Source organism: Ostrinia nubilalis, chromosome Z, assembly GCF_963855985.1.
Source record: "Ostrinia nubilalis chromosome Z, ilOstNubi1.1, whole genome shotgun sequence".
Classification (NCBI taxonomy): domain Eukaryota; kingdom Metazoa; phylum Arthropoda; class Insecta; order Lepidoptera; family Crambidae; genus Ostrinia; species Ostrinia nubilalis.
In genome coordinates, this window is record NC_087119.1 from 674,215 (window position 1) to 701,666 (window position 27,452).

Below are 27,452 nucleotides of genomic sequence, written 5' to 3' on the forward strand. Positions count from 1 at the left end.
AAATAAAGAGAATCCCATTTTTGATGACATGTATAAAACGCATGTGATTTAATATCCAAACCTAAACAAATTTATTCACACGAAATTCTGCACATTTTTACATGATGAATTGTTCAATTGATTATTCACTTAACAGTACGTTTATGTATTATATTCGCATATTGAGTACAGTATCAATCCATATACATATTTTATGTATAAAATTATTTACAGTGTAGTTAGGCTTTGGGGATTTGAGTTAAAGTTGTGAAGAAACTGAGAAAGTAATTGAATCGAGTTGAAAGTATAAATTTCAGATGACATGTTGATCTACAGACTTGAATTAATCTTTCGTGTGCCGGAAAGTGGATCCACGCAGGAGTATCAATGCCTATATTGTAATACGGTACACTAGCAGCCGTGTCTTAATACGTTGGGCGTTAGCAACGTAGTAATAAAAGATGACACTTTTCAAACTAGAGCGTCGTGCAAAACGTAGTGTTCATAGCTACATGTTTTAGGGAACACTAGACAGGTTGCTGGTGGTGTTGAATGCACAAACCACATCGGGCACCTGCGATTCCAGCTGCCACTGGCCGCACATGTGGGCAGTTGTTTTATGATCATTCTGGGAGTGGGTAGTCAATGCGAAAAAACGCTCAACGGTTGGAATGTGCAGGTGTCAAAATGTCCATACGGACCGGCTGTCAGTGTGGCAAAAAGTATGAACGTCAAAAAGTCCTAGTGTCAAAATCACTCAATTTTGACACTAAATATAGTGACAAATGGTACACATCACAAAATACAAGTACAACAAAAGGTATGATAGATAAAATGATCAACTGATATATTGTGCTCATGATTTAATTAATAAAATTAAATGTCAAAATGTTCAATGTTCTTGTAGTCCAGCCAATAAAGATTTTTTGGACATTTTTTACCTTGATGCTTTTAAACACGTGTTCACGTTAGCTATTATACAATAAGACTCTTGTTCGAATAAACCCGAAGACGTTTTAACTTCAGATCATTTTAACCATTGCTCATTTCGACGTTCATACTTTTTGCCACACTGACAGCCGGTCCGTACGGACATTTTGACACCTGCACATTCCAACCGTTGAGCGTTTTTTCGCATTGACTACCCACTCCCAGAATGTTTATGATTTGGTTGGGCGTGTGGTCTGTCCAGTAACACTGAGGAGTCGTGGCTAGGCGCGCTGAGCTCGTCGAGCGAGAGCCTCAACGCGCCGGGCGGCTTCTTCACGTTGCCGCTGAGCGTGGCGCGCGCGCACAGACACCACAAGCGGACGAGGTGCCCACTCAACCGTGCACGTCATCGGTCATCGCATTGGGGCACGTGGGCGCGGGTTGGCAACCGATGTGCGCTGGCGGTTGACGGGTTAAATGCCGTGCTCTATTTTTCATCAGGTTGCCGTTTACCGCGGCCATGACCTGTTGGTTCTCACAATGCCCTCTGAAACTTACCAAATCAAGCAATATCTTGACAGTATGACTAGATGTCATACGATAAATCTATAATGCCTTTAGTTATGGCAATAATAGTCTTTTAATTTCATTAATTTATAAGTTTGCATCTATGCTTATTCAAATTACAAAATTTTCTGAAATAATAATCCCCACAGGATAAACCCGATTCGTAAGATGTAAACGATAATCCTGCCACACCATGCGCATATTGGTTGCTAATCTATTAGTTTTTATGATATCGAAAGCGAATATTCCTTAGATTATGCAAAGTTTTTTACATACTTGCGATATCATAAAATTTCGAAACGAAACCCACTATTCATGACCATCGCTCACGCATAGGTAGGGTTGCCAACCGTGGAATAGTGATACATTATTACTTTGTTTGTAATAAAACTTGCAAAAGTGGACATGATAATAAAAGAGTATGAAAATACATTGACCACTGTCATGTTCAATATTTTGATATTTAAGACCAGAACTATTCTATTGTCCGGTTAAAGGGGGTGGTTGGTTTTGGCAACCCTACGGCCGGGGCGCGCACAGCTAATACACAGTCATCGGGCGGCGCCGCGCCTCGTGGCGACTACATCTGTGAATAAACCCCCGACATCACTCCGCATAACTGTACCCATTGGTTTATAGTACTTTCTGTTTGTTACTACCGTCCGCTTTGTTTTAACGGAATGACTAGATAGACCCGAGAGCAGTTTAGCGATTGACATGCCTGCGACGCATTACGTTAGAGCTAAATGTCATCTACATGCAGGTCGCGCACCCAAACGTAACTGGGTAATCATTATACATAGTTTTGGGATGCCGCATCATTCAGTCTGAGGTATCATTTCAGTATCGTACAGAGCGCTATTTTTGTTTTTCGTTTGTACATGTTTGATTCATACAGGTCGCAAAGCATTGTTGTGTATCATAACAGTGCATTGATCATGCTAAGATGTAGATTTTTAATAGAATTAACTGTCCCTAACAAATATAGGTACGATTACTGAGTTAGCTAAGGAGAAAACGATTAACCTGCCAATTTAAGGATTAGTTTAAATAAAACAAACATTGATTTATACATATTTAAAAGTAATAATATTTTTGCTGGCGAAAAATAGTTCTTTTGATAAATATTTTTCACAGCATGAAATTAATACAGATTACCATATACCTAATACAGATTGGTCTAAGTTGTTTTGATAAAACATTACGGTTTTAAATTGACAATAGCCAATTTAATTGACACGTGTCCATTTTTTTGTTCGCGGACAGCGCTCTGTTCCTCTCTGCGTGTCCGGAGACTCTGTGGGGGTAACGATCTGTGTCCGTATGTCTGTGCGTGTGTCCGCGGCAGGACGTGCCACGAACATCGGACAAGCAAACTAGCAAATATCTCTTTCTAACGACGTTTTGAACAACACTATGATGTCATAATGCTATATTGATTATGTACAGTAACAGGGAATACATAGTTAAATATTTTGAACAATGATTGTGGCGTGCTGCTAATACACAATTGTAAATTATTTCTTAATCCAGCATAGATAGCACAATACACACTTGTTTACAGACATGTACCCTTTCTCATTTTATGGCACTCCCATAAAACGTACAAGCTGTCGCCGATATTTGTGGCACGTTCGTAGCCGAGCGGTTAGGACCCGTGTGCCGTCCAGCAATGTCCCTGTAGAGCCCTTAGACGAATATAGACCTTTACGGTTATTCCGTTAGAGCATGCATTAGTTTCTTCATGGTTTCTGTTCTCCGCCCTGTTCTGTCATATCAGGTCTGGTCTCGCTTAGTGTTAAGGGATATGTGGGTTCTCTGGTTGGTGGTAAGTTAAGGGCTAGATGTATTATTTGTACCGCTATGCTTATGTAAGTGAAATATGTATTTGAAATAATACAAATCTCTGTATATCAAGAAATTGTCTAGTAAAATCAGTGAGATATTCGTTTTTAGATTAAAAGTTAAAGTGGGGGCATCCAATAATTCCTAGACCAAAGAGTTCAAGACATCAATCTGTACTCTGCATATTGTTATTCAACACATAATAATATATTGTTTTTCTTTTTCCTTAATTTATCAGAGTGGATATTATCGCTTTGTATGTATGTTAGTTATACGATATTTTTGGAATCACATTAATTTCGGTCTTTGATTGTGAATGTATTAAGGAAAACATTGAAATAATACTAACAGAAGAATAACATTCACAGTCGAAACACTCATTAGTGGCTAAACATCGTGCATATACTTGTTCCTTTATATTCATTCTATTCAATAAGTCAGCTTTCACAATATGTTTTCTGCGGCTTCTCTATAACTGTGTTCGCTGGTTAGACACCAGGAGTTATGTGTGTAGTTTGTAACATGTCATAAGTATTGCTTGGATTCGTCTCATTCTAGTTTTTTATTGTTGGATTATTCAAATTGCATGCTAATGTTAAGTAATAGTGTTAAATTAAAGTATTTCTTTGTTGAATTTTTATTACCTTTACAATATTTATTGAAACGAAGTAAAATAAACCTGTAAGAAGGCATTTTTTAATATTATTAAAATATTGATGAGTCCAAAGTTAATGAATTCAAGTTTTACCTTTACATGCATTTACACAAAGTTATTTGACACTAATTTGTGATTAGATTTCCAGGTGTGTTGGGTGTTAGTGAATGCACGCGCACGGGTCTTATATTTACTTAACAACAATTGACGCACAATGACATGGTGGTTGCACATTTAGCTTTAGAAATATAACTGCGCTTGCGCATCTCTGAATGTCAGTTTTGTGAACTGTGATGTCGTGCAAAAGTAACTTGAAATGTGCGTTTTGTTGGCTAGTAAATGTAAGGCGTCATAAACTGCGCAGACGACCGTGGGATTGGATCGTAGCAGCTGTGGACAGCTAGGATAACACAACTGACACAAGATTTGTTTTTTAGGGTCATCTTCTATCATTTATTTCAGGGTGTAATCAAATACTTTCTACTAATAATAAAGTTACTATGCGTACGCTGTTACGCATTATGCTCATTGTAACTTTACTAAAATGATTTTTCAAACAACATAACACCGCGCTTATTCTGTATCCATATCTCGGTAGGGGTTTTTTTTTGTAAATCTCTAGATCACAATATTATAACGACAAATCACTTATTTATTTGCTTTCTATAGAAGAGCATTAGGTATTTCATAGAACTTCGATTTGTAGATTTGTTGAAGAAGCATTTTGTCAGTTCGTCGGCGTCTACAGCTATTACGACTCCAATCTCGCTGTCCATGCTTGCAACAGTAACGAGTGTCATAAAGGGAAGAACATTTCATACAGGCGTTTTGATTTTTTAAACACAAACGTGTACGAATTTGTTAGCAACCACTTCCCATAATCTCATGGTATTTTACTTCATCAGCGTCAAATGGCCAAAAAGTTGGCAACACAACCTCATTCTCATTGTCACAAAGACGTGTTGCTAACTTTTTGGCTACTTTGGGTGTCACAAACTATTTGACGCTGACTTTACATACTTTTTGGTATAGTCCGGTCGCCAAGCACGTGGAATTTCGTCCAATGACCTCAAGCTACCCATCCTTATCGCTCGCGCGTAATTATATTGCTATCGCATCCGTACACTCCCTGTGGCCGCCCGTCGTACAGTCGTTACAGCAATATAATTACGCGCGAGCGATAAGGATGGGTAGCTTGGGGTCATTAGACGAAATTCAACGTGCTCAGCGACCAGACTTTAGTCAAATTATTTCACTTCATTAATCATTAACGTCATGCATCGAACTCGCGTGGGTGTCGAAATTGAAGCGCCGGTGTGATTCCTTAACACTTCCCGGCTGCGGCTGCGGCTGCGCGGTGCCGCGGTGTGACTAAGCGTTGCGTGTGCGCAGCTCGTCGCCGGACTCGCTGAGCGAGCGCAGCGGCGGCGAGGCGCGCGGCGCGGCGGCGGCGCCGGGCTCGCTGCACAAGCTGTGCGTGCCGCTGGCTCGCTGCGAGGTGCCCGAGGTGCGCGACGCCGCCGTCGCCGCCTGCGGGAACATCAACCCCGACGCGCTCAAGTACGTATAAATAACTAGCTGACCCGGGATAAAAAGTATCCTATGTCCTTCTCCTGACTCTAAACTACCTCCCTGACAATTTTCAGCTAAATCGGTTCAGCCGTTCTTGAGTTATAAGTGGAGTAACTAACACGACTTTCTTTTATATATATAGATATAGACTAGCTGACCCGGCGAACTCTGTTCCGCCTTAACGGCAATAAATAAGCAGACTTTTTTTTTATTTCGAACGGGATAAAAAGTATCCTATGTCCTTCTCCTGACTCTAAACTACCTCCCTGACAATTTTCAGCTAAATCGGTTCAGCCGTTCTTGAGTTATAAGTGGTGTAACTAACACGACTTTCTTTTATATAATACTAGCTGACCCGGCGAACCTTGTTCCGCCTTAATGGCAATAAATAAGCAGACTTTTTTTTAATTTCGAACGGGATAAAAAGTATCCTATGTCCTTCTCCTGGCTCCAAACTACCTCCCTGACAATTTTCAGCTAAATCGGTTCAGCCGTTCTTGAGTTATAGATGAAAGAGAGAAATCATAACTTTATTTCTCTCTTTCATCATCATTTCAGCCACAGGACGTCCACTGCTGAACATAGGCCTCCCCAATGACTTCCACATCGCACGGTTGGTAGCGGCCTGCATCCAGCGCCTTCCTGCTACCTTTATCAGGTCGGTCCACCTTGTGGGTGGACGTCTCACGCTGCGTTTTCCACGCTCTATTCCAGAACCTTGCTGCCCCATCGGTCGTCAGTTCTGCGTACTATGTGTGTATTTTTCTCTTTGCGAAATACGTAAAGAGAAAAATACACACATAGTACGCAGTGTAAGTGAGCAAGTAATTATAACAACAAGGATCCAAAATAAGTATTTCATAGACTTGTTATTGGTTTTGACTTGTCTGCCATTATTTCAGCCAATTTAATCCAGCTCTGTAAGCCAGCTGCTCCAAGTGTGCAAACTCCCGTTTCCTTTAAAACTTGTCTACATAATTATGTCAGCCAGTTGTCGCATGTCTCTTTTAAGGAGCGTCAAAGGAGGCTACCTCGCCTTCGTAAAGTAGTCATAGCCAGCTACATATTATCTTCCTATCGTTGGTCCATCAAATTAATGGAAGTTGTCAACGTTGTCGAGAATGAGGGTTTTCGCGATTGAAAAATCCAATCCGAAATTTTTGACATGACATTGACAGATATGTCAAAATCCACCAATCATGCAGCATTTGGACCTCCCGTCTAAGTATTTCCATCTGGCGGATTTTTCAATCGCGAAAACCCTCATTGATTGAGACTTAATATTTCTAAAACTGCTGTGCAAATAGTGCTGCAGACTTTTTTATATTTAGTATCATTTCCTATGATCGATCATAGAATGCAAAGACGAAGATAGAAGAGTTTTTGCATTCGTTTTTGTGAAGTCTCCAATACCCGTCTGTGACAGCTAGCATTGGTTATATTAAATTGATAACTAAAATTATCATTTTATGTCTGCACAAAAATAGCAAATCGATTTATCAACGCTATATTCGCTCAGGGATTTGATGGAAGAGCTGGTCCCGTTACTGCGCGAAGCCGTGGATCGCAAACAGGAGAACATGCGCCGGCGCCGGCGCCGCGACGCGCTGCGGCTGCACCTCAACAAGATGCTGCTGCTCATCGCGCAGAAGAAGACCTTCGCTACCAGGTCAGTCACCACGTGAAAATTTGAATTTTCCTTTTTTTTAAGCTGACAGAACGTTTTTTTTTTCAACGCGAAGCCCTTTATGTACGTGAATACAGTTGGAATACATTTTCACCCTTTGAGTGAATCATTTTACGCATAATACATTTTTTTCATTTTTTGGGACAAAAAAAAAAAACAGTTTTACAATGGGTCTTAGTCGAGAATCATACTTACTTATCTTATATATTAATATTTTATTGAGAGCAGACCTTTAAAAATTTACGTTTAGGGTAATCAAGTTTATACTTTATATTAATCATTTCTTAAGAGTTATAAAGTAAGCAACTAAGTAGGTATACAATACTTTATTGATTAGAGTTACTAGATTTTGTTGGAAGCAAAAATGAGATGGGACATAATATTGTCGAAGTTTTGGATATTTTTATAGGGTGTGTGGCACCTCGGATGTAAGTGTTTCATCTGGTCTATACGAATAGGCTTTCGCTCGCCCCGTTTCTCACGTTCGAAGTGGGACTGAGTGGGACACTGACATGTTTTTGTTTTTTTATTCACAACTAGCTTTCCGCCTGCGGCTTCGCCCGCGTGGAATTTTGTCTGTCACAGAAAAACTTTATCGCGCGCGTCCCAAAAACCGAGATAAAAACTATCCTATGTCCTTTCTCAGGACTCTATCTCTATGCTTAATTTCATCAAAATCGATTCAGTGGTTTAGGCGTGAAAGCGAGTATAGATGAGAAAGCTCTTGGCCTAATGATTTTTTTTAATGATTAATATGACATCTCCACATTTGTTGCAGCCCGTTCGCGCTCGAAGGCGGCAGCCTGCACCCGACCCTCACCGAGTATCTGGACGGAGTGCGGCAATGCTTGGAGGTCGAGGCCGAGAAAGACGCCCCGGCTGCCAGGGAGCAACGACTCACCTTCGCCGACTTCGTCACAGAGCTCATCAAGAGCTTCCCTCGTAAGTTATTCACTTTTTGCCATCTCATAATGTATATTTGAGTATCTAAGTAACATGTCACAGCAGAGAGAAAAATGTTTTTCTTTCACATACCGTTATACAGGGTGTCCCAAAATGGGTGAATCAAACTGATAGAGGAGGTAGCTCTACTAATGTACCATCCCTAAAAAATATAAAAAAAAAATTTTATGTTCGGATTTTTTTTAATAATGTGCTCTAAACTCGAAATCTAGTCATTATTTTCAAAAGTTTGTTTACAGATAAACGAAGCGATCATGTACAATTAATATTAGTAAGAAAAAAGTACAAATAAACTCCAAACGCAGCAACTATAGCCAGATACTTAGGCAAAGCTGATTTATTTCGATAAGTGCTTCATTGATCTCAACAAGGGTTTTCTTCGTAAGTACCCGGAAAATATACGGATCTCTTAGGAACAGCAACTGTACCTTATCATTTACTTTGGTGTCCAGTGGCTAAGTACGACTTTAGAGTAACTATATCTATTGAGATTCCTTGGTGTCCCAGCCCAGTAGAAAGAACAGAACGTATGGTAACTGTCCCTCCATTCGTCCGTAAATGTGCCATTCGCTGGTTAGCAAATATAGCTATAGATCGTTTCATCCACGAAGACGCGCCCCACCACTATTTGGTTGAAGGAAGCGCGGGGTGCGGGGAGTTTGATCCGAGCGTCATTATTGTCAGAGTAAATACAAATGAGTAGGTCATCTTCAATACGTATGCGGCGCGCACGCACCCACTGACAAAATTCGGGGCAACTCACCGCTAATCAACGCTAAATTTTCGAATACGTATTGGCGCGCTCACATACAAACCGCGCTCGGGCGTTTCTATGAAGATCATCTACTCATTTGTATTTACTCTGTTATTGTAGAGTGCATGTGCACTCATGGATGCGTCATTACTGTTGTACTGATTGCTCGGATCAAACTCCCCGCACCCCGCGCTTCCCTCGACCAAAATGATCTACAACGTGTTTGTCCGCCTTCCAGTGGAGATGTACGGGTCGCTGATGAAGAAGGAGCTTCTCCGCAGCCTGTTCAGCCTGTTCTCGGGCTGGTGCGGGCCGTCGGCGCGGCACCTCGGCTCGCTCGTGCCGCCGCCGCCGCCGCCACAGGATGCCGACGAGCGCCTACATTTGGCGGCGTTACGGGTAACACTTGATACTACTTTACATAACTATATTTCTCATACGGCGGGGCATGTATCTCGTAGATACGACGGCCGTTGGAGCAGAAAAGTTGGCGTAGCGTGGGCAGGCCTACTAGGTGGACCGGCGATAAGGAAGAGCCTGGATGCGGGCAGCGCAGGACCTTTTATTGTGGAAAAGCTTGGGGGAGGTCTTTGTCCAGCAGTGGACGTCATTTGGCTGAAACGAACGAACGAACGAACAATTTCTCGTTAGCGTGTAGGAAACTCTTATGTGTGACTGCGTCAGACAGGCTGCTAACAGGTAGAGATGGCGGGAGATCGTATGGAGAGTTGTCCCCCCCCCTTACTATTGACGCAGTCGAGTCATATAACAGCGACCATTCTCCCCAACGCCTTGATTAGAAATAGCATTGTAGAATGGACTGTCGCCTACGGTATTTCCAGACCGATACGACGCACCAACTTTTTAAAAAAGAGCATGTTTACATCTCATAGGCTGATAACGCACTTGGTTGCAGATGTCTATGGACGGCGGAAATCTCTTACTTTTTATCTCCTCCTGTCTAATAAAAATCAACAGCAGAAGAGATAGACGTCTTCTAAACAAGCACATGCTTTCATTATCTCATTTGCCATTAAATGCTATATTATATTATGTGTATTTTAATGAAGTCTTCTCCCATAGGCCATGAGCGCGCTGGTGTGTTGCGGGCCCTGCTTTGCGCCGTCTGCGCTGGCCGAGGACGGCTCGCTGTATCCCTGGCTCAGCGAGATGTTGTCCTCGACCAACGACAAGGTTTGTGATCCTAATTATTATAAAGGCGAAATTTTGGATGTCTGGATGTTTGTTACTCTTTCACGCAAAAACTATTGAACGGATTTTGTTGAAACTTTACAGTATTATTGTTTATAACTCAATATAATAACACATAGGCTATAATTAATGACGATATTTGACAAATAAATTTCAATTAAAAAATAAGACGTCTAAAAAGCGCCTTCTATCGTCATTGGTTAAAATCTACAGCGGTGGACAAACTACTGTTTTTGACATTCGTAAATATTCATGCCGTGAAACGCCATCTATCAACATGATATTTAACGGGGGTAAAACGAGGTCCACGCGTACGAAGTCGCGGGCGGCCGCTAGTTTACTATAAACAGTAAACGAGTTCAGGAGACAACATAAAAATTACATTTCAGGACATTTAGTCTGCATCACAGAAATACGTCCATCTCTGATTAACCAGAATCAAATGCAGGGTTTGGTTTACACTTCCCCAGAGATTTGATTTCACATATTTCTTCTTTTTAACCGACGATCTAAGCAAATGGCTTGAATACTTGCCGCCGAGGTGTTATGTGAGCCTCGAACTTACTAAAAACCTAAAAGTGATCGGTGCCTTGTGTGCTAAAGACGACCAACATGCCTTCCGGGCTCGTTAAACCTCATCTCGAATTAATTTTCCTTGACTTTTAAAAGACCAATATTTTGATAAACTGTTTTTTCTGAACTTGGAATACTGCCTTGATGTGTGACAGAAAATAATTATTTCCATTATTAGGTGGTATTCGAACAGAACTCGATGATTAGTTAACCAAGTACATTTGCTTCAGATATACGAGCTGGCCCGGCAGACCATAGTGCTCCTCTTGGACTGCAACCCCGACATCGGCCCATTGCTGGACTGGACTGTGGACAAGTGCTTCACGGGCCCACCACGCGTGGCCGACGGCTGCTTCATGGCGCTGGCCACCATATTCAGTGCGAGGTTAGTGGGACTTATCTTTTGTAGTCTCCTTTCAGCAAGGCAGTTGTCAGCAAACTTCTGGATGGAAGCAAGACAGACAGCGGTCTCTTCGAGATAACCCTTCGCCAATTATGACGTAGGTCTAGTGCTTGAACTTTTAGCTATAGACATAATGCTGCTGGATAGTGACGATTGTCTATTGTGCAAATTGAGGTTCAAAAGATCTGAAATTTCTGGACTGCTGAACTTTTTTTGTATTTTTTTAACGGATGTAAAACGCTGATTCGTCATGACGCTTCCCATATATTGCGCAAGTCCATCGAACTATAGTTGGATGCCCCCGCTCGCGACTATCGTCCGAATAATTAGATTTTTCATTCGTCATTTCATTGGAAATGCATTTGGCCAGCCCATAGGCTCCAAATCTATTTAAGCTCCAACCGTTGTTGAGATCTCGTTACCCTATGGGGGAAAGGGGGGAGGGGGGGGGGGGATATTTTTACAGATAGTGCCGTTCGATGTTCCATCACAATTAATTGAATATTTCAATCAGCCGTGAAAATGCAATTGGCTAGCGCACTGGCCCCCAAATCTTTTAACGCCTCAGTTTATCTCATTAAACACTAGCAGGGGTCCGAAAGAGCCGTCCCATGTTGCACTATAATTCAATTAAGGACTCCCATAACTGGCTATGAGCTCAGCCGTCACGCGCATGTGACAGCGACTGAAATTTTATTTATCAGAGCCGTTAAAAGTTCACTATCTCATCATTGCCTGCTTAATGAACACGATAAAGTTCTTAGCTGGCCAAACTGGCCATGTTTAAGATAAATGAAATAATACGCTAATATTACATTTGATAAACTATAAGTTTGTATAGATGAGGTTGCCATTCAATGCGGCTTGATAACATCTGACAATATGATCTTTTTGCTTGGCCACTTCGCTCCTCCGAACCGCTTAAGGTCCAACTAGCCCCACTTAGCAGAGTTACCCCTAACAGTTCTATACTTGAAGTAAGCTTGTAAAATCACGATTTTTTTATATAGAACGTACACGATCAAGTGTCTGTTTGGTGCACATACAAATATCAATTTTGTACTATCCCTTCGCTTAAGTGCACACGGTGGTAACTATCATAACCAGTGCCTAATCACCTCCGCTACACGCTATGTCTGGGCGGGTGGTGATTCAATTGTCAGCAGCGAGCGCGTGTCCCGGCGCGCCAACGAGGCCTCTGATGCATTCAATTATAGTCAAACCACAGAATAATAATAAGTACTACGTACAGAAGTTTTACTTCGCGAAGGTATTTAAAAAAATGTATGCTCAATGTCATTAACAATATGGTGTAATTTAGCTTGTCTCAAGAGTCAAGCAAGTTTGTCAGAAGTTTTGTTGACAAACGTCAGTGATCGGTACTGCGCCGAAGCTATAGGGCTGACTTCGGTAAAATGATGTGACGTGAGGTGCCAATCTGCAGAAAATGGCGGAGGAAATACATGATTTAGCATGAATTATCATGAATAATATTAACTACTTATTTACCTCTCAGTGTCTTCAGGCAACTTAAAAAAGTACATTCTGTGTTTTTATTATTATTTAGGCAGTTAAATACTGCACAGTATTTAGTACACCATTTTCTTTATTTTTTTCCTTCATACACAAGAATACGCGTGCGTGAGTCAATGTTCGCTCGTATGTGAGGCCTTGTCGAATAGTACTCTTGTAGGGGGCAATCGTGCGTGTTTTGTTTTCGATGTAAACTCGCGGAGATGAACAGGCCTGTACCTCTAGTAGGAAAAACTTTCGAGTTCGTTTCGTTGCGTATTCAAAGTGTCATCGAAAAATTTTGTATGAAAAATTAAACAGCGCCCCCTATATTATAGCCGCCCTAGGGGGCGCTGTTTAATTTTTCATACAAAATTTTTCGATGACACTTTGAATACGCAACGAAACGAACTCGAAAGTTTTTCCTACTAGAGGTACTGGTCAAACTAACGAATTTAGCCACGACCTGCGGCAGATTGTTCATCGCAGTAGGGTTATTTGCTAATGGGAAATACTATGTCATTATTCAAATCTATTAACGTTAAATTATACAATTAACTTATTGTTTAACGTTGAACATCAAAATTAATAGGGGATTTGTTGCCCAATACTTGAGGAACAGAGCCATCTGTTGTACTTTGACGAAACTTTGTTTCGATAGGATTTTGTTCTATTGGCAACAACACGTCATAACACGAGCACGTGACAGTCTGCTTTTCCATTGGAAACTACCTGTTGAAAGATGGCGCTGCTAGTCTTAAAATGAGCAGCGACTGCCATGCACATTTTACGTAGCTGCGTAGCGGGTGTCCATAGTGAAGCCTTTTCTGATTCCAATAATAATTGGATTTTATAAAACGATATAATTTCTTGTCCATATCTTATTTTTTCTTAATAAGACACGTCATGTTTTTCGGTGATTCAATTGATGTACAATTTCGCACAAACTTTTCTTTATTCATATCATGTAGATTGTAGGTGTACTTTAATGACATGACGTCCAGCAAACAAATTAGCGATCGTTACCCAGACCAGCTTTGCCTGGAAATTTTTCCGCAAAAAACATCGGACGCGGGCTAGTTAGGGGGCCAATGCATCTTGCTAATGGCCCGACTTTCGCTAACGCCACCCGCGAGGATGATAAATCCGGGGACCTAGTCCGGCAACCATAAATTGCTCCTAGTAATACTTCCCATTAAGATTATGCGAGAGATTTAAAACCATACCACACTGATTTAGATGTTACTAAGTACTAGTTTTGCCCGCGGCTTTGCCCTCAGACTGTGAGTACTGTGACTGTCTTAACCGCGTAGGGAAACCCTAAAAAAAAAACAGGGTTAAAAACTATCTCTAGGTAAGTATATGAATTTTCGATTAAGTAACTCAGTTATATCCGTTCATCCTCACAAACTTTCTTATTTTAATAATAGGATTAGTTTAGGATGTATTCGCTTTGTTGGCAACTAACTTATTTTCAAAAGAACATTTCGCCTCGAAAGTAAATCCAATTAGAAAATATCTGGTTTAGATCGCTACGGTTGACTCGAAGTAAGATTTGGTACTTTTTGATACTAATTGTTTTATTAAGTAATTTGTATTATTATTAGAGCGATTTGGCGGTGGAGCTTGGAGCATTAAGTGTCGTTACACTGGACGATTTGTTCGAACCAATAAAGTTTCTCGTTGTTCTTGTATTGATTTAAAGATAACGACACGGTCTTGTTTGGTAACTTATGATACGAGATTTCTTTTATTGGCTTGTTGTTTCTTTAGTAACAAATAAATGGTGGTAAGTGACGTGTGTGACTTTTACGTACATCATACCGTACTGTGGCTGTTTGGGGTTCTATCGATTTATATTGAAAGGTTCTTGTAAGTTCCATTAGGCCGCTTTTTCTTTTCGTAAATTCGTACTTTACTCTTATGGTGCGTCCAGACTGGGCGCACAGGCTCGCGCGGCAAACTCAACATCCTGCTCACTCAAGAGCAGGGTGAGCAGGATGACCAGCAGGCCGCGCGGGCCCGTTCGCCCAGTCTGGACGCACCATAACATTGTAGCTTCTGTTATTCGTATAGCCAAACATATCTATGCAACTTAGCTGTCTTCAGATTATTATTGATTACTTCATAATCCTTATTTTTTACTGATTGTTATTTTCATCATTTTAATACGCCACCTACACGCTCGCACAAAATCACAACCCACGTGACTTATAAATAGGTCTTCCTTATTTTATTATTTGTTCGCTGCTAAGATTAAGGATAATTATATTTCAATCTTAATCTTTTTCAAAAGGTATTTCTTTTTTTATCTATTCTCAGATACGATAATAGGATAATAAAGGTCCAGTTGTTATCTGACACGCCATGATATGCCGTAGTTTTATGATAAACACCACGCGCTCGTGTGCTCGTAGCCTAACGGCTTCGTCGCGTGGTTTTCACGGAGACTCGTCACGTCGTGCCCTGAAAGTTCGTAACTCACGCCGCGGTACAAACCGACTTCTTGTTAGCTCACTTAGTGTTCCCGGCGCGTTAATTACTTTGTAAGTACGTAATTAGCGGGGCTAGCAGTTAGACATTTATGAAGGAAAGAAAACATTTACAAAGTAGGTATTTTATACAAAAGTTTTTTTGATTAAAATCGAGGTTAGTTAGCGTTGATTTTAATTGTAAAGTTAGATAATTTTTACGCGAAAATTAAATAACAGGATCACATTACACATTACTACTCGTATAATAAAGACATTCATGTAAGAAGTCAAGGTAAACTTTAGCAACTTGTGTATAGTTATTGTAACTTATCTAATTAAATCTATAAATGAGTGGTGATGTGTCTAGGACTGCACGTATTGTTGCGAGCCTGTTTTCGCGTCGGCAGTAGATACTATTGGGCAGTCATAGACCACAGTAAGCCTGGGTGACTAATTCGTGGCAACGTCAGCGGGATCAACGGCGCCGCTGCATGCCGCCCCCGCACCCACGTCATTACAACTAAAGTTACACAATATTATTGGTGATTTTATAAAACGATGATGTTCATCATGATAAAAAAGGGAATCTGTATTAAACCTGATTTTAGGTACTCGGTGCTAATAAGCTACCAGTTTAGAGCAATCTTATTTTTCTTTTAACAAATTATATGTAAAGTACTTATTAGTTCAATTAACACATTTATGGTACAGGTTAATCGTTTATTAAGAAATTAAAAGTATTTTTCTTTAAGTTTATTTATTGGGCTTTCAAATAACACCAATATTTATGGAGAACCATGCTTGTGTTAGAAAATCTTAAAAGTAATTGTCGCGGCAGGTGCTAATTATTTGACACCGAGTGTATTTGATGAGCCATCGTTGCCTCCTGTCCGAGCCGACGCGAACAATCTGCCGCTAAAATACGCTCTGGCTTTCAGGCCATATTATTTTGATTGATTAGGTTCGTACGCACAGATTTATTGAATTAGATTTCTATGCATTATGTTTTGGTATTAGTTCTATCTGTATTTATTTGTATCCATAACTTTGGCCAAGCCTTAATTAGTGATTAATGTAAGTTGAATTTAAAAAGCAATTATTATTTTTTTCTAACCTGAATATCTATTACATACAATCCATCCTCATTAGAGCTTTAAGTATTGAAGTTAGACAACTTTTAACAAGTTAAAGTTATAATTGAGCTGTACATGGCTGTACGTATCAGACGGTTTCTTAACGTCTTATTAAGTTTTACTTGCAGTGCTGTTGTCAGTGTTAAAACGAGAATTACTTACTATGCATTTAAGTATAGCTTATGTAACGAATGCGGTAAAAACGTGATTTCCTCAATCAGATTTTTATTTGGATGCCGATATTCTTCATCTGTAGGTAATATGGGCAACAACTGAGATCACAACCCCGATGGCAGAATTCATGAGCTGTCACAAGCCGTCTAACATGGCTCAACCAGATTCGATTGCGGGCTTAGCGGCCCCTGCCAAGCCTGCAATATTCCGTATTGGGAACAAGTATACCAAACAATGTTCCGCTGTGTGTCATCTAGGAATCGAACCAAGTAGCTCCAACTCAAAGTTCATCTCTCTAGCTTATTAACTAAATAAGCGTACGACGCGACATGTTACCACAGGTAAAATCGTAACATGAATGTACTCGTAGATAGATAACGTGGTAATCACGTACATGTTGACCCAACGTACCCTTTTGATAAAACAATACTAGCCAGATCGTATTACCACCGAAATCAGTCTTCGTCAATAATCTACTCGTAAATAGTGATACACCGCGCTATTGGGAACCGAATCACGAGCGTGCCTCGCCGCAAGGCGGGCGCATTATATGCTAAACGCGGCTAACGTCGGCTCCGGCGCTGCTCATCTGCCCGCTGTTTGTTTATTACCGCTGCGCCGCGGATATTAGTGCTGTAATGCCCGCCCTCTGTTAGCACAGCCCACCGTTTATCCCGGCAAACAAAGCCGGAGGATAATACACCAGGTTTTGTTGTCACCTCACTAAATAACTAAATTTATATTTCAAAGTAAGGTTTCAGAAATCAGCTTCGCACTGAGAAAGGTAACTGGAAAACTTTTTCAAAAAGTACTTTAGCTTATCTGTAATAAAGATTAAAAACGCCTTTTACTTCTATTTCAATTGAATACGCTTTTTACTTAAATAAAATATTATTGAAAAGGTGACTCTAAATCTCAAATAACGCATCGTGAGTCTTTTTCTTTTTGTTGCTCTATTTGTAAAGTATATTACATGGCCGTACTTTGATCAAATGGGATTCGCGTTGTGGGCGCAAACACTCAATACAGTTACTTTCAGGCGACATTTATCTGAGCAAACTGCGCCGTGGCTGGCCAACCTATGAAAAGAACTAAAAGCATTTGCAAATAACAACAAAATACTGGGTGAAACTAAGTTCATTACGAATTAATACTATACAAACTTCATTTAGTTTCACCAAAACCGACTTAATTTCATTTACACCCTTGCCGATATGTTCACAGATGTCGAAAACATGCGCAAAATCGTTTAAGTTTCGTTTGATACGCAGTAGAATGCAATTAATGAAATACTCAAAGGATTCACGTGCTCATTATTATGTTGTTTTTAAAAGGAAACTTATTCGGCAACTAAAGTGACCGTCGGAGTACTCTTTGTGAAGCAAATTAAGTGATTCAGAGGCTGTGTATATTTCAGAAAATCAAATGGGTCTGTAATTTTGAAATTTTGGAAGCTGAACAAAAACAATTTGTTACTCCGCTAAAATTTGTAAGTTCAACAAGTTTTAATTATGACAAAGTATCCTCGCTGCTACTCCGCGAGCGTGGGTTGTACTTAATATCATAGCATCATTGCGCTCCTCGGGAACAAGTACAGTCTGCGCCACATTTACAAGTACTGAAACGAAAAGAGATTCAACAATTTCAATTTGTTTTTAATTCATCGTAAAACATAGTAGATATTTTTATTACTTTACTTAGGCTGCATATCTAATAACAGATATTGTCTAGATTTTTGTAAGGAATGTGACATTGGGTTTTCCCTTTCTTTATGAACAACAACAACTGAACTGGAAGCAAACATAATAGCGTATTGTGGAGGCCGTGACGTGTATCAAAGTTTCCGAAGCGTAGCGGGTTCAGACAAATGTAAAACAAAAGTCCTCTGACTTCGGAGGATGGAAACTTTTCTCTTACTTTAGCTACTTAACTAGTCTTATTACATTACATAATGTTAGTAACTATTAGTTAATCTTTGATAATGTGCTAAGTAATAGGTGCCAATAATAACATCACGTGCATAGAGCGAATTTTTATCCAAACAATCATCACGTGTATGTATGGTATGTCTCTAAATAAAATATCAAATCGACTAAACATAGTTGCTTTAATATCAGGCGCTTTTGTCCGAAACCGCAAACTAATTGCGTTGATTTTCGACCGAGTGTATTTTGAATCAAACGGCAAAATATTATTACTAAAGCTCAGGACACAACATCATGAGCTTAGCCTAACCTCAAACGATAACGTACGTGCCAAAATATTGATTCATAAACTGAATAATCATGGTGCAATCATGATGATCAGCAAAGTATCGGTATTCGCCCCCGGAAGAATCAGGCAAATGGCAAACAGATTCAAATAAATTCATCGACAAATTTTTATTTTTGAAGCCACCATAGCCGAACGGTGAAGGTTTCGGACTAGCCGGCTCGAAATCCGAGGAACACGGGATCGAATCCCGCCGCCGCTCGATTATTGTGGTGAGCCCACTTGTATGTTAACACAAGCATAATTTTAGCTTAGTACGAGGGGCTAACGGCACTATTAGTAATTTGTGCATACAAATTACTAAAAAAAATTGTTACGTATCCAAACATCTTGCGAACAAATTGGCTTACACTTCCCTTTTTAAGTAGACTTACGTTCCTTTATTTGCTTTTCTTCTTTGCCTTTCATTACTTATTTGTTATGGTAAAGCTCACAAACTCTTATGTCACTTATGTCATGCATTGTTATTTATGTTGGGATTTATTTGGTTAGTGAAAGTAATTTTGGTAGGGTAAAGTGTGCTGTTCTAAATTGTCCTTGTGATTGCTTATTTGGTGTGCTTCTTCCTTTGCAGCTGGTCCTAATATCTTATTTACAAAACTTACTACCTGATTCTCTTGGCGTCGACTGTAGTCAAGTTAGACAGCGGAGCATAGTTCACTCATAGTTCGGTTAGTTAGTGCGAAGACTAGGTCTATTAGTACGCGGCTTGAAGCCCAGTGTAAAGACGGAGAGCCAAGTTAGTTTAGCGCGGTGTCTTCTGTGCTTTAGGGGTCACTGTTTTCATAATTTCAAATATTCCCTTTGATATGGTGCTCGACCATGCAGCGTTTTGTAAATGAGGTTTCAGCGTTTAATTTAATCTACATCTATATTTTAGGCGTTGTGGATATGAATGTGAGTGTGATGTGTCTAGTTGCCCAATGTAACCTACATATTTAGAAAATGTAATAAATTATTTAATGAGCGAGTGTGACGCGCACAATGGCCTTTTCCAGTGTATTTTTGATACATTATCTTTGAGACCGCAAACGAATAGAGAAAGAATTCTTTTTATTTAATATTCGTCTTGTTATTGCCTTGATGGTGAACTATATCTTTTTGTTGGGGGAGGACTCCCACTCGCAGTGGCGAAGTAGGTCTTCGAGTGAACCGCTCTGCCGTTTTGTTTTGCAATTACCAGCCGGGTGAACATCCAGGTCACTTGAATATTCTTAGTCTAAACCAGGGGCACTCAATTTTTTATTTTATTTTTATAATCATAAATATTCATTGTTGACTTTACTACTAAATAAATTTGTTTTAAATTGTAAATATAAATGTTTTGCAAAAGGTACTTTCTAGTATGGCAATTATTAATTATAGTTTAGTCATTGTAATATTTTGCTTTACTACGGAAAACTGGCAGCTCTTAATTCCAGAAATCAATTATGAGGTTATGTGATGCGTGGTGCCATTTGTGTAGGGCTTGGATTAATTAATGTGCCTGTAATGAACTCGGTGCGTAGATCCGCCTTTCGGCGCGGCATTGTGTTTCCGTCGAATACTATTGCAGCCTCCCGGTGTTCCGCGGGCTTCCCCGCCTGGGGCCGGCGCATTGTTCGCGGCTCGGTTACACGGTGCAATATGAGATTCCGATCGCACACGCGGTAGTTTGGCTTTGGCTTGGTTTCAGCGGGGTATTGAATTATTACAGGTATACGATTTACACTAGAATTAGATATCCGGCGAATTTCAAAGTTAACTTACCACGTTTATAAAATGTTTGCAATTCAATCGTTAAGTCCGAGACAAGTTATACTACGCGAGCAGGACAAATATTAGGTACTTTAATGAGCGCGAACATTATTTATTAGAAGTCATAACTGTTTACTTATGCGAATAGCACTTGCGGAAAGAACCTGATGCGGGTAACGCAGGACCGGTCGTTATGGATATCCTTGGAGGAAGCATTTCTTCAGCAGTGGACGTCATTTGGCTGAAACGAATTAATCGTACTAGTTATGTGTATCTCTGTAAGCCCCTTAGTTTCACTTTATTCGCTTCAAGCAATTCGAATGCAATAATGGAATATCTGCAATATTTTTACTTCAATGTTGCGAGGGCATTTATCGGAGGCCGCATAATACCTAATAATTAAAACCTACACCACCCCAATCGGCGCCCCCTGGCCACCCTTCAATGACTAGATTAATTAGACTTCCCTCCGACAACATTGGGTCCTCCTGCATCAATTTAAGAGTTACAAACGCGTGTATTTTTCATGGAAGTAACTGAATACGCAGTTTTATTGATCTGCAATTAGTGTGTGCAAGCCGCGTTTGATGCGGCGCGGCGGTCGGCATACCAATTAGGCAGTGGTCAAAATTATTGATATTGTTGTGATAATTTACCTGCCCTCGGCCGGAGCTCGCGTTAATCAAAATATTTGCAAAACAATCGGCACGGGTTTGATGCATTAAGCGCGCGGGCGCGTGTAACACGCCTCACTAGCTCTAATGATCAGACAAAGAGCTAGTTACATGTGGAAATATGGGAAATGTTACCCACCCAATGAATTGACCATACGAATAATTTGATGATAAAAGTGGTTTCACAGTACGTACAAAACACTAATGCAATTGTGACATAATAATTACGACCGCACTATGTGATGTCTCGAATTCTTTGTGATTGATTCGTAAACCAAGTTCTTTGTTATTTTACTTTCAGACAGAGGAACTTTGTTGAAAGACTAGGTTAGTAATATACTTGATTAAGACCAATTTTTTTGAAAATAAAAACTAGAAGAGAAGAGCAGTAGAATTATTATCACCAAAGTCACTCGTACTTCTACAAAATATTGTCTTCACCTATAGGTATACTTACTTAGATAATGACTCGGCCACGATAATCCATTACATCAGCGGCTAATGGATGTGAGTAAGTAATCGCTATTCCCAGACAGTAATATCGCTGAATATCGCCGCCCTTAATCAATCCCAATTATCAAAGTACACTGTGATTTCCGAATTCATCTCGCTAATATCATTCGATTCCTTCTGTATGCTCGTTATCTGGTCGGAATAAGGTTCGATTTTGTTGCCATGGCGGTGGTTTGGCGCCCATTATCCAGTGTGCGCTGGGCCGGGTGGTAGGCCGGCTGCGGTAAAGGTGTGAAGTTACAGTTAAAAGCCGTGCGGGTTCAACATACTGAGCGCCATGGCGCGTTGATGCTTAATGGATGCACGGATTAAAAATAACGAGAAATATATTTTAACAACAGCCCATTTACTAATATGACTGCAGTCTGCAATCATGCAATTTAATGGAATCAAAAATATATTCGTAATCTTCTAGAGTCCTTCAACATTGTATTAGAAATTGACCTGGAATGCAACTTAAGTTTAACCAATTGTCTGTTTCGGAACTTGGGCATCAAGACAACAATTCTCATTCCAAGCTTGTCGTACTACTGCTTGTCTGCGACGAAAAGCAGTCCTTGTTTAGTATTCATCGTCCACAACTGCGACACGACCTGCGGCTGCAGAAATACAACCGACTTTACATACAAGATTGACGATTGTTCGCTAGTGACCAATGTTTCGTGCCGACACTCGACAAACCGCCGCCTGCAAAAACAATGGCGTTCATTACGTAGCGTGAACTGATTCCATCTTGGATGTGGCGAAAACGTTTGCCGCGACGCGACGCCCGCTGAAACTCATGCATTACGTTACGAACATTACAGCGGAAGATATCTATCAAGAGATCAAAACATTTTATGTGTTGATAGATTCTTTTGATTGTACAAAATAAGCAATTGCGAATAGACACTACATGATGTCAGAAACTATGTAGTACTATGTAGGAAACCTATTGATATGTGCTATAATTATGTACGAAAAAGGATTTCGCTACATCGTACTTCGAAAGGGATTTCTAATGCGATATTTATTTTTTCATGTTGGTTTATTTGCTTCACGAATCTGCCTATTCCCCTGATCTTCTGCTCTATTTAGTTTCCGATTCAAAGGAAAATCCATAGGGAAAATAAAAATAAGTATACTTACTTACGGATTCTGCAAACCCAATTACAATCCTAGATAAATTCACTACATACAGAGTGTTGTTGTTTTAATGAACGGCACGGGATCAGTGGCATTAAAATATAATTGAAATTTTATTATACCTAAGTATGTTCCGTATAACTAATTAAAAAAACTTCGCTTTGGTATTTTCTGATCATTAAAGCAGATTTAATATACCTACTCTTCGGATGATTTTCTAAACAAAATTGTATTAACCAATGATATAATCTCTTGATGAGTGAGTGTGATATGAAACAGAGCACTAAAAATCTCAGTTATTTTCCGGATTACACCTGTAGGCTATCTTGACAACATTCATATTATTTAACCCTCGTATACCCGCGCCAAAAAGCATTACACATATACCCGCGCACGGTCTCTCAGACCGAAAGTTGAGCTCGTGTTTTATAGTGTAATTGTGTACTGTATTGTACTATAATTTGCTTTAAATTATACGTTAAGGTATTAATTGCATAAAAAAATTAAAACAAATTTTATATTTATAGATATTTTGGTTTAATCGGCCTTTAAATCAGACTTAAAATTTAAACAAAATTTTACATCAGTCTAAATTTAATAACAAAAATAAACTTTTTTTCTTTTGAAGCCTAAAAAAATACTATAAAATATAATAAATGGAAGTATCCTTAGTAATACAAAAGAACAAAACAGTATTTATCACTAGTGGTTTCAGTGGAATAATAACCGGAACATACCATAACTGCATGCTCGTATAATGACAAAAATACTTTTTGCATGTGACAAATCACCCTTCTGCTCAGAATCGGTGTTGTTCTCCTGCACTTCTAAATCATCCACCACCTCATCACTTTCACTCTGGTCATCATAGTTGGAGTCCGAATCTTCACATTCTAACAGCGCCCTTATCCTTTTTTCGTTCATTATGACGACAAAAATGGCTAAAACAAATTAATAATAATAAAATACAGTAATACTTAATTGATATGAAACGCCACTAAAATATGACAATACATTTTATTGAGTAATATTGTAAAATAAAACAATAGTAACATACCTGAAGTAGTTACACGTATACCCGCGTCGGTCTCACAGACCGAATAACAGCAAAAAGTGACACACATACACTTGGCAGAAGCGATCGCCCAACACTAAACAATGGCAGGCCACAAATCATGAAGCTACTAAAAACCGCAAAGTCATAGAGTTAATACTTTTTGAAAAAACTCCGAATTATTAGTTCGTCGGTCTGAGAGACCAACGCGCGGGTATAGGAAGGTTAAGCAAAGCTAGCGCATTAAAATTCTCCTTTTGAATGAAATATTTGTCGGCCGTTTGGTGTAGTGGTTCAGAACGGACTACTATGCCGAGAGGTCCCGGGTTCGATTCCCGGCCGGGCAGAAATTGAAATGATGAATTTTAATTTCTGTGACGGGTCTGGGTGTTACTATGTATAATATGTATGTATTTAAAAAAAAAAAAGTATATAAGTAGTATATCCGTTAAGCTAGCACCCATAACACAAGCATATTAATTGCTTAATTTGGGGCTAGATGGCGCTGTGTGAGATTGTCCAAAGATATTTATTTATTTATTTATTTATTTATTTTATTTACTACGATGCTGTAATTTGAATGCAATTCCGAAGTACTTTAATATGAAATACTGTCAAATAATGAGTGCCTGTTTCACGGGAACTTTTGTGAGTTCGCGGAATACGCGAGAATATTAAACATCGCGTGCAACTTCCATCCGCCCACGCGCCGTGTCTGCGTTCGCGGAATCCGGAATGTAGGTAGTTTAGAACGGCATGTTTTCAGTGCTACATTAAACAAGGAACAAACAAAGTATACAGTTTATGTAAGTACATTTCTATGGGTTATTTATTGACCGCAATCGCCCCTGATGTTAAGTGAGATGCAGTCTAGGATGGTACATATCTGCCCTGTAAGTGCCTATTCACTCTCGCCTTACGGTGTGATGATTGGAAAACATTATTCCAGCACTGATTTGTAGTTCTTTTGACTCCTCGTCCTGTTTAAGGATATTTAGACGATTTGTAAAATGTGATGCTTTAAATCTGTATTGCGTATAAAATATCCGAATGCCTCCATCCACGTGCCGAGGCGCTCAAGCGCGCAGCGCCGGCAGCCCTGGCCTCGCGACAATGGCGTGCTCAGACACGTGGACAGCGCTCCAAGAAACGGACACCATAGTCCACGGGGATAGTAACTCGTTTTTATACCATATGCACACAAATATAGAAACGTTTGTGATTTAAAAAAATACTGACATAATGTTTTTGATCTTAAATTACACACTACAGAAACTTAAATTAAAATTTGGTTCATTTCAGCTGTAAAATTTGAAGCATTTTGTTATCGACATTCAGAACACACTTTCGTTGTTAATTTTAGCTAGGTATTAAGTATTTTGGATTATCTCATTTATTACGTGACGTCATGCTTTAAAATCTATTTAAAGTACAAAATAATACATTACTTAGTTTTTAGGATATACAGGGTGGAAACGTTAAGTGATCTCACTTGATTATTTCTAAACTATACAAGATATTGAAAAACTGGTTACTGATCCTGAAAGTGCTTCATGAGCTCTTTCAAATGGTACCAATAATAGGTTACAGAATAAACTGGATCTATCTGAAAATTCAATGTTTTCAGCTTCCATACTAAATGTATGCCAGACACACATTATTGGAAGTGTATTTTTTTTTATTTAATAATAAACTCTTAAAATAAACATGTGAATTGTATTCTTATTTAAAATTATTCATGGAAAACATTGGTTTTAGGCTTTACTTGCTACAATATTGTCAAGAGATGAGTGTCATGACTGTGGTAGTACTAAATGTATGGAAGAAGGAAGCATTGAATTTTTGGATAGATCCAGTTTATTCTGTAACCTATTATTGATACCATTGGATAGATCTTGTGAAGCACTTTTAGAATCAGTAATCAGTTTTACGATATCATGTGTAGTTTTTAAAATAATGTGACTTTACCAAATGTATGGAAGCTGGAAACATTGAATTTTCGGATAGATCCAGTTTATTCTGTAACCTATTATTAATACCGTTTGATAGAGCTCATGAAACACTTTCAGGATCAGTAACTACTTTATTGATATCTTGTATAGTTTAGAAATAATCGAGTGAGATCACTTATCGTTTCCACCCTGTATAGGTTTACAGAAATTAGGAACTCAGATGTATGAATATAGGTAATGCCACAGTTTTGGTTTTGTTGTGATACATGACATCAAGAATCGTGACCGTAGGCGTGGGTCGATATTAATACTTATTTCGAATAGGTATCCTAAATTGTATGAATAAAAAAGTGCTGAAAACAGCTTTTAACTGTCCGCTGATTTTCGAAGTAAATGTTTACCAAAATATCTTAATGGAATTCGAGAAAAACACGACTACTTAATAAATAATGTCACTTTAATTTAAAAGAAAAAAATGGCGAGTACGACTTCAAATACGACCTCTATGCTTCAACCTATCACTAATTAAATAAGTGAGTGTAGTCGAAAGAAAATATCAGATAGTCCAGTCATTATAGTAAGTTCACCTCGGAATTCGAGATACCCAGCTGTAAGTCTGTAAATACGTGTATATTGACACCCTAAAAGTTGTCTCAAAACCTACATATGGTAGGGTGTAAGCAACTATTAAATTTCAAGGTCAACGGTCACAAAAATCGGTTTTTTGCGCTTTTTTTAGAAATATCTCATTTCCTGTGGGTTTTTTGCTATTTGTATTTATTATCAATATTGTAGAATACTAAATTCTCTACAAATTTTGTTTAAAAACTTTTTTTATACGGTGAACCGTTTTCGAGATAGAGGGCGGAGAGCGCGCGGTCACTGCATCACTTCAGGTCTACTTAAGCGGTTTAGATTTTTCATACAAAAGGATTTTCCCGCTAATTCCTGTGGGAATTTCGGGAATTCCTTGTTGTAACTAAGCTTTGAGTTTACTAAGGTACCTACATGCCAAATTTCAAGCGTCTAACTTCCGTTAAGCGTTTAGATTTTTCATACAAAAGGATTTTCCCGCTAATTCCTGTTCCCGTGGGAATTCCTAAGTATACTATAACCTGCCCAGGTGTATGAAGAATAATTGTACCAAGTTTCGTTAAAATCCGTCGAGTAGTTTTTGTTTCTATAAGGAACATACAGACGGACAGAATTCTATACATGAAATATATTTTCAAAATAACTATCAGGGGGTGATTAGTGATCGATACTGATGCCAAAAATGCAATCAGTAAAATTTTTGTCTGTCTGTCTGTCCGTCTGTATGTTCCTTATAGAAACAAAAACTACTCGACGGATTTTAACGAAACTTGGTACAATTATTCTTCATACACCTGGGCAGGTTACAGTTTACTTAGGAATTCCCACGGGAACAGGAATTAGCGGGAAAATCCTTTTGTATGAAAAATCTAAACGCTTAACGGAAGTTTTAGACGCTTGAAATTTGGCATGTAGGTACCTTAGTAAACTTAAAGCTTATTTACAACAAGTAATTACCGAAATTCCCACGGGAATTAGCGGGAAAATCCTTTTGTATGAAAAACCTAAACCGCTTAAGTTGACCTGAAGTGATGCAGTGACCGCGCGCTCTCCGCCCTCTATCTCGAAAACGGTTCACCGTATAAAAAAAATTTTTAAA

At 39.2% G+C, this 27,452-nt stretch overlaps 1 protein-coding gene across 1 annotated transcript in view; it reads left to right on the forward strand.

Moving 5' to 3' along the window:
• Positions 1–27,452, forward strand: part of LOC135086997 (protein furry-like) — a 223,151-nt gene that overhangs the window by 19,372 nt on the left and 176,327 nt on the right. Inside the window, exons 20-26 of the mRNA XM_063981854.1 lie at positions 1,172–1,294; positions 5,369–5,536; positions 7,068–7,217; positions 8,014–8,177; positions 9,191–9,351; positions 10,036–10,146; positions 10,968–11,122. Of these exons, the coding sequence (XP_063837924.1) occupies positions 1,172–1,294; positions 5,369–5,536; positions 7,068–7,217; positions 8,014–8,177; positions 9,191–9,351; positions 10,036–10,146; positions 10,968–11,122 (1,032 nt within the window). The remainder of the gene's footprint in view (positions 1–1,171; positions 1,295–5,368; positions 5,537–7,067; positions 7,218–8,013; positions 8,178–9,190; positions 9,352–10,035; positions 10,147–10,967; positions 11,123–27,452) is intronic.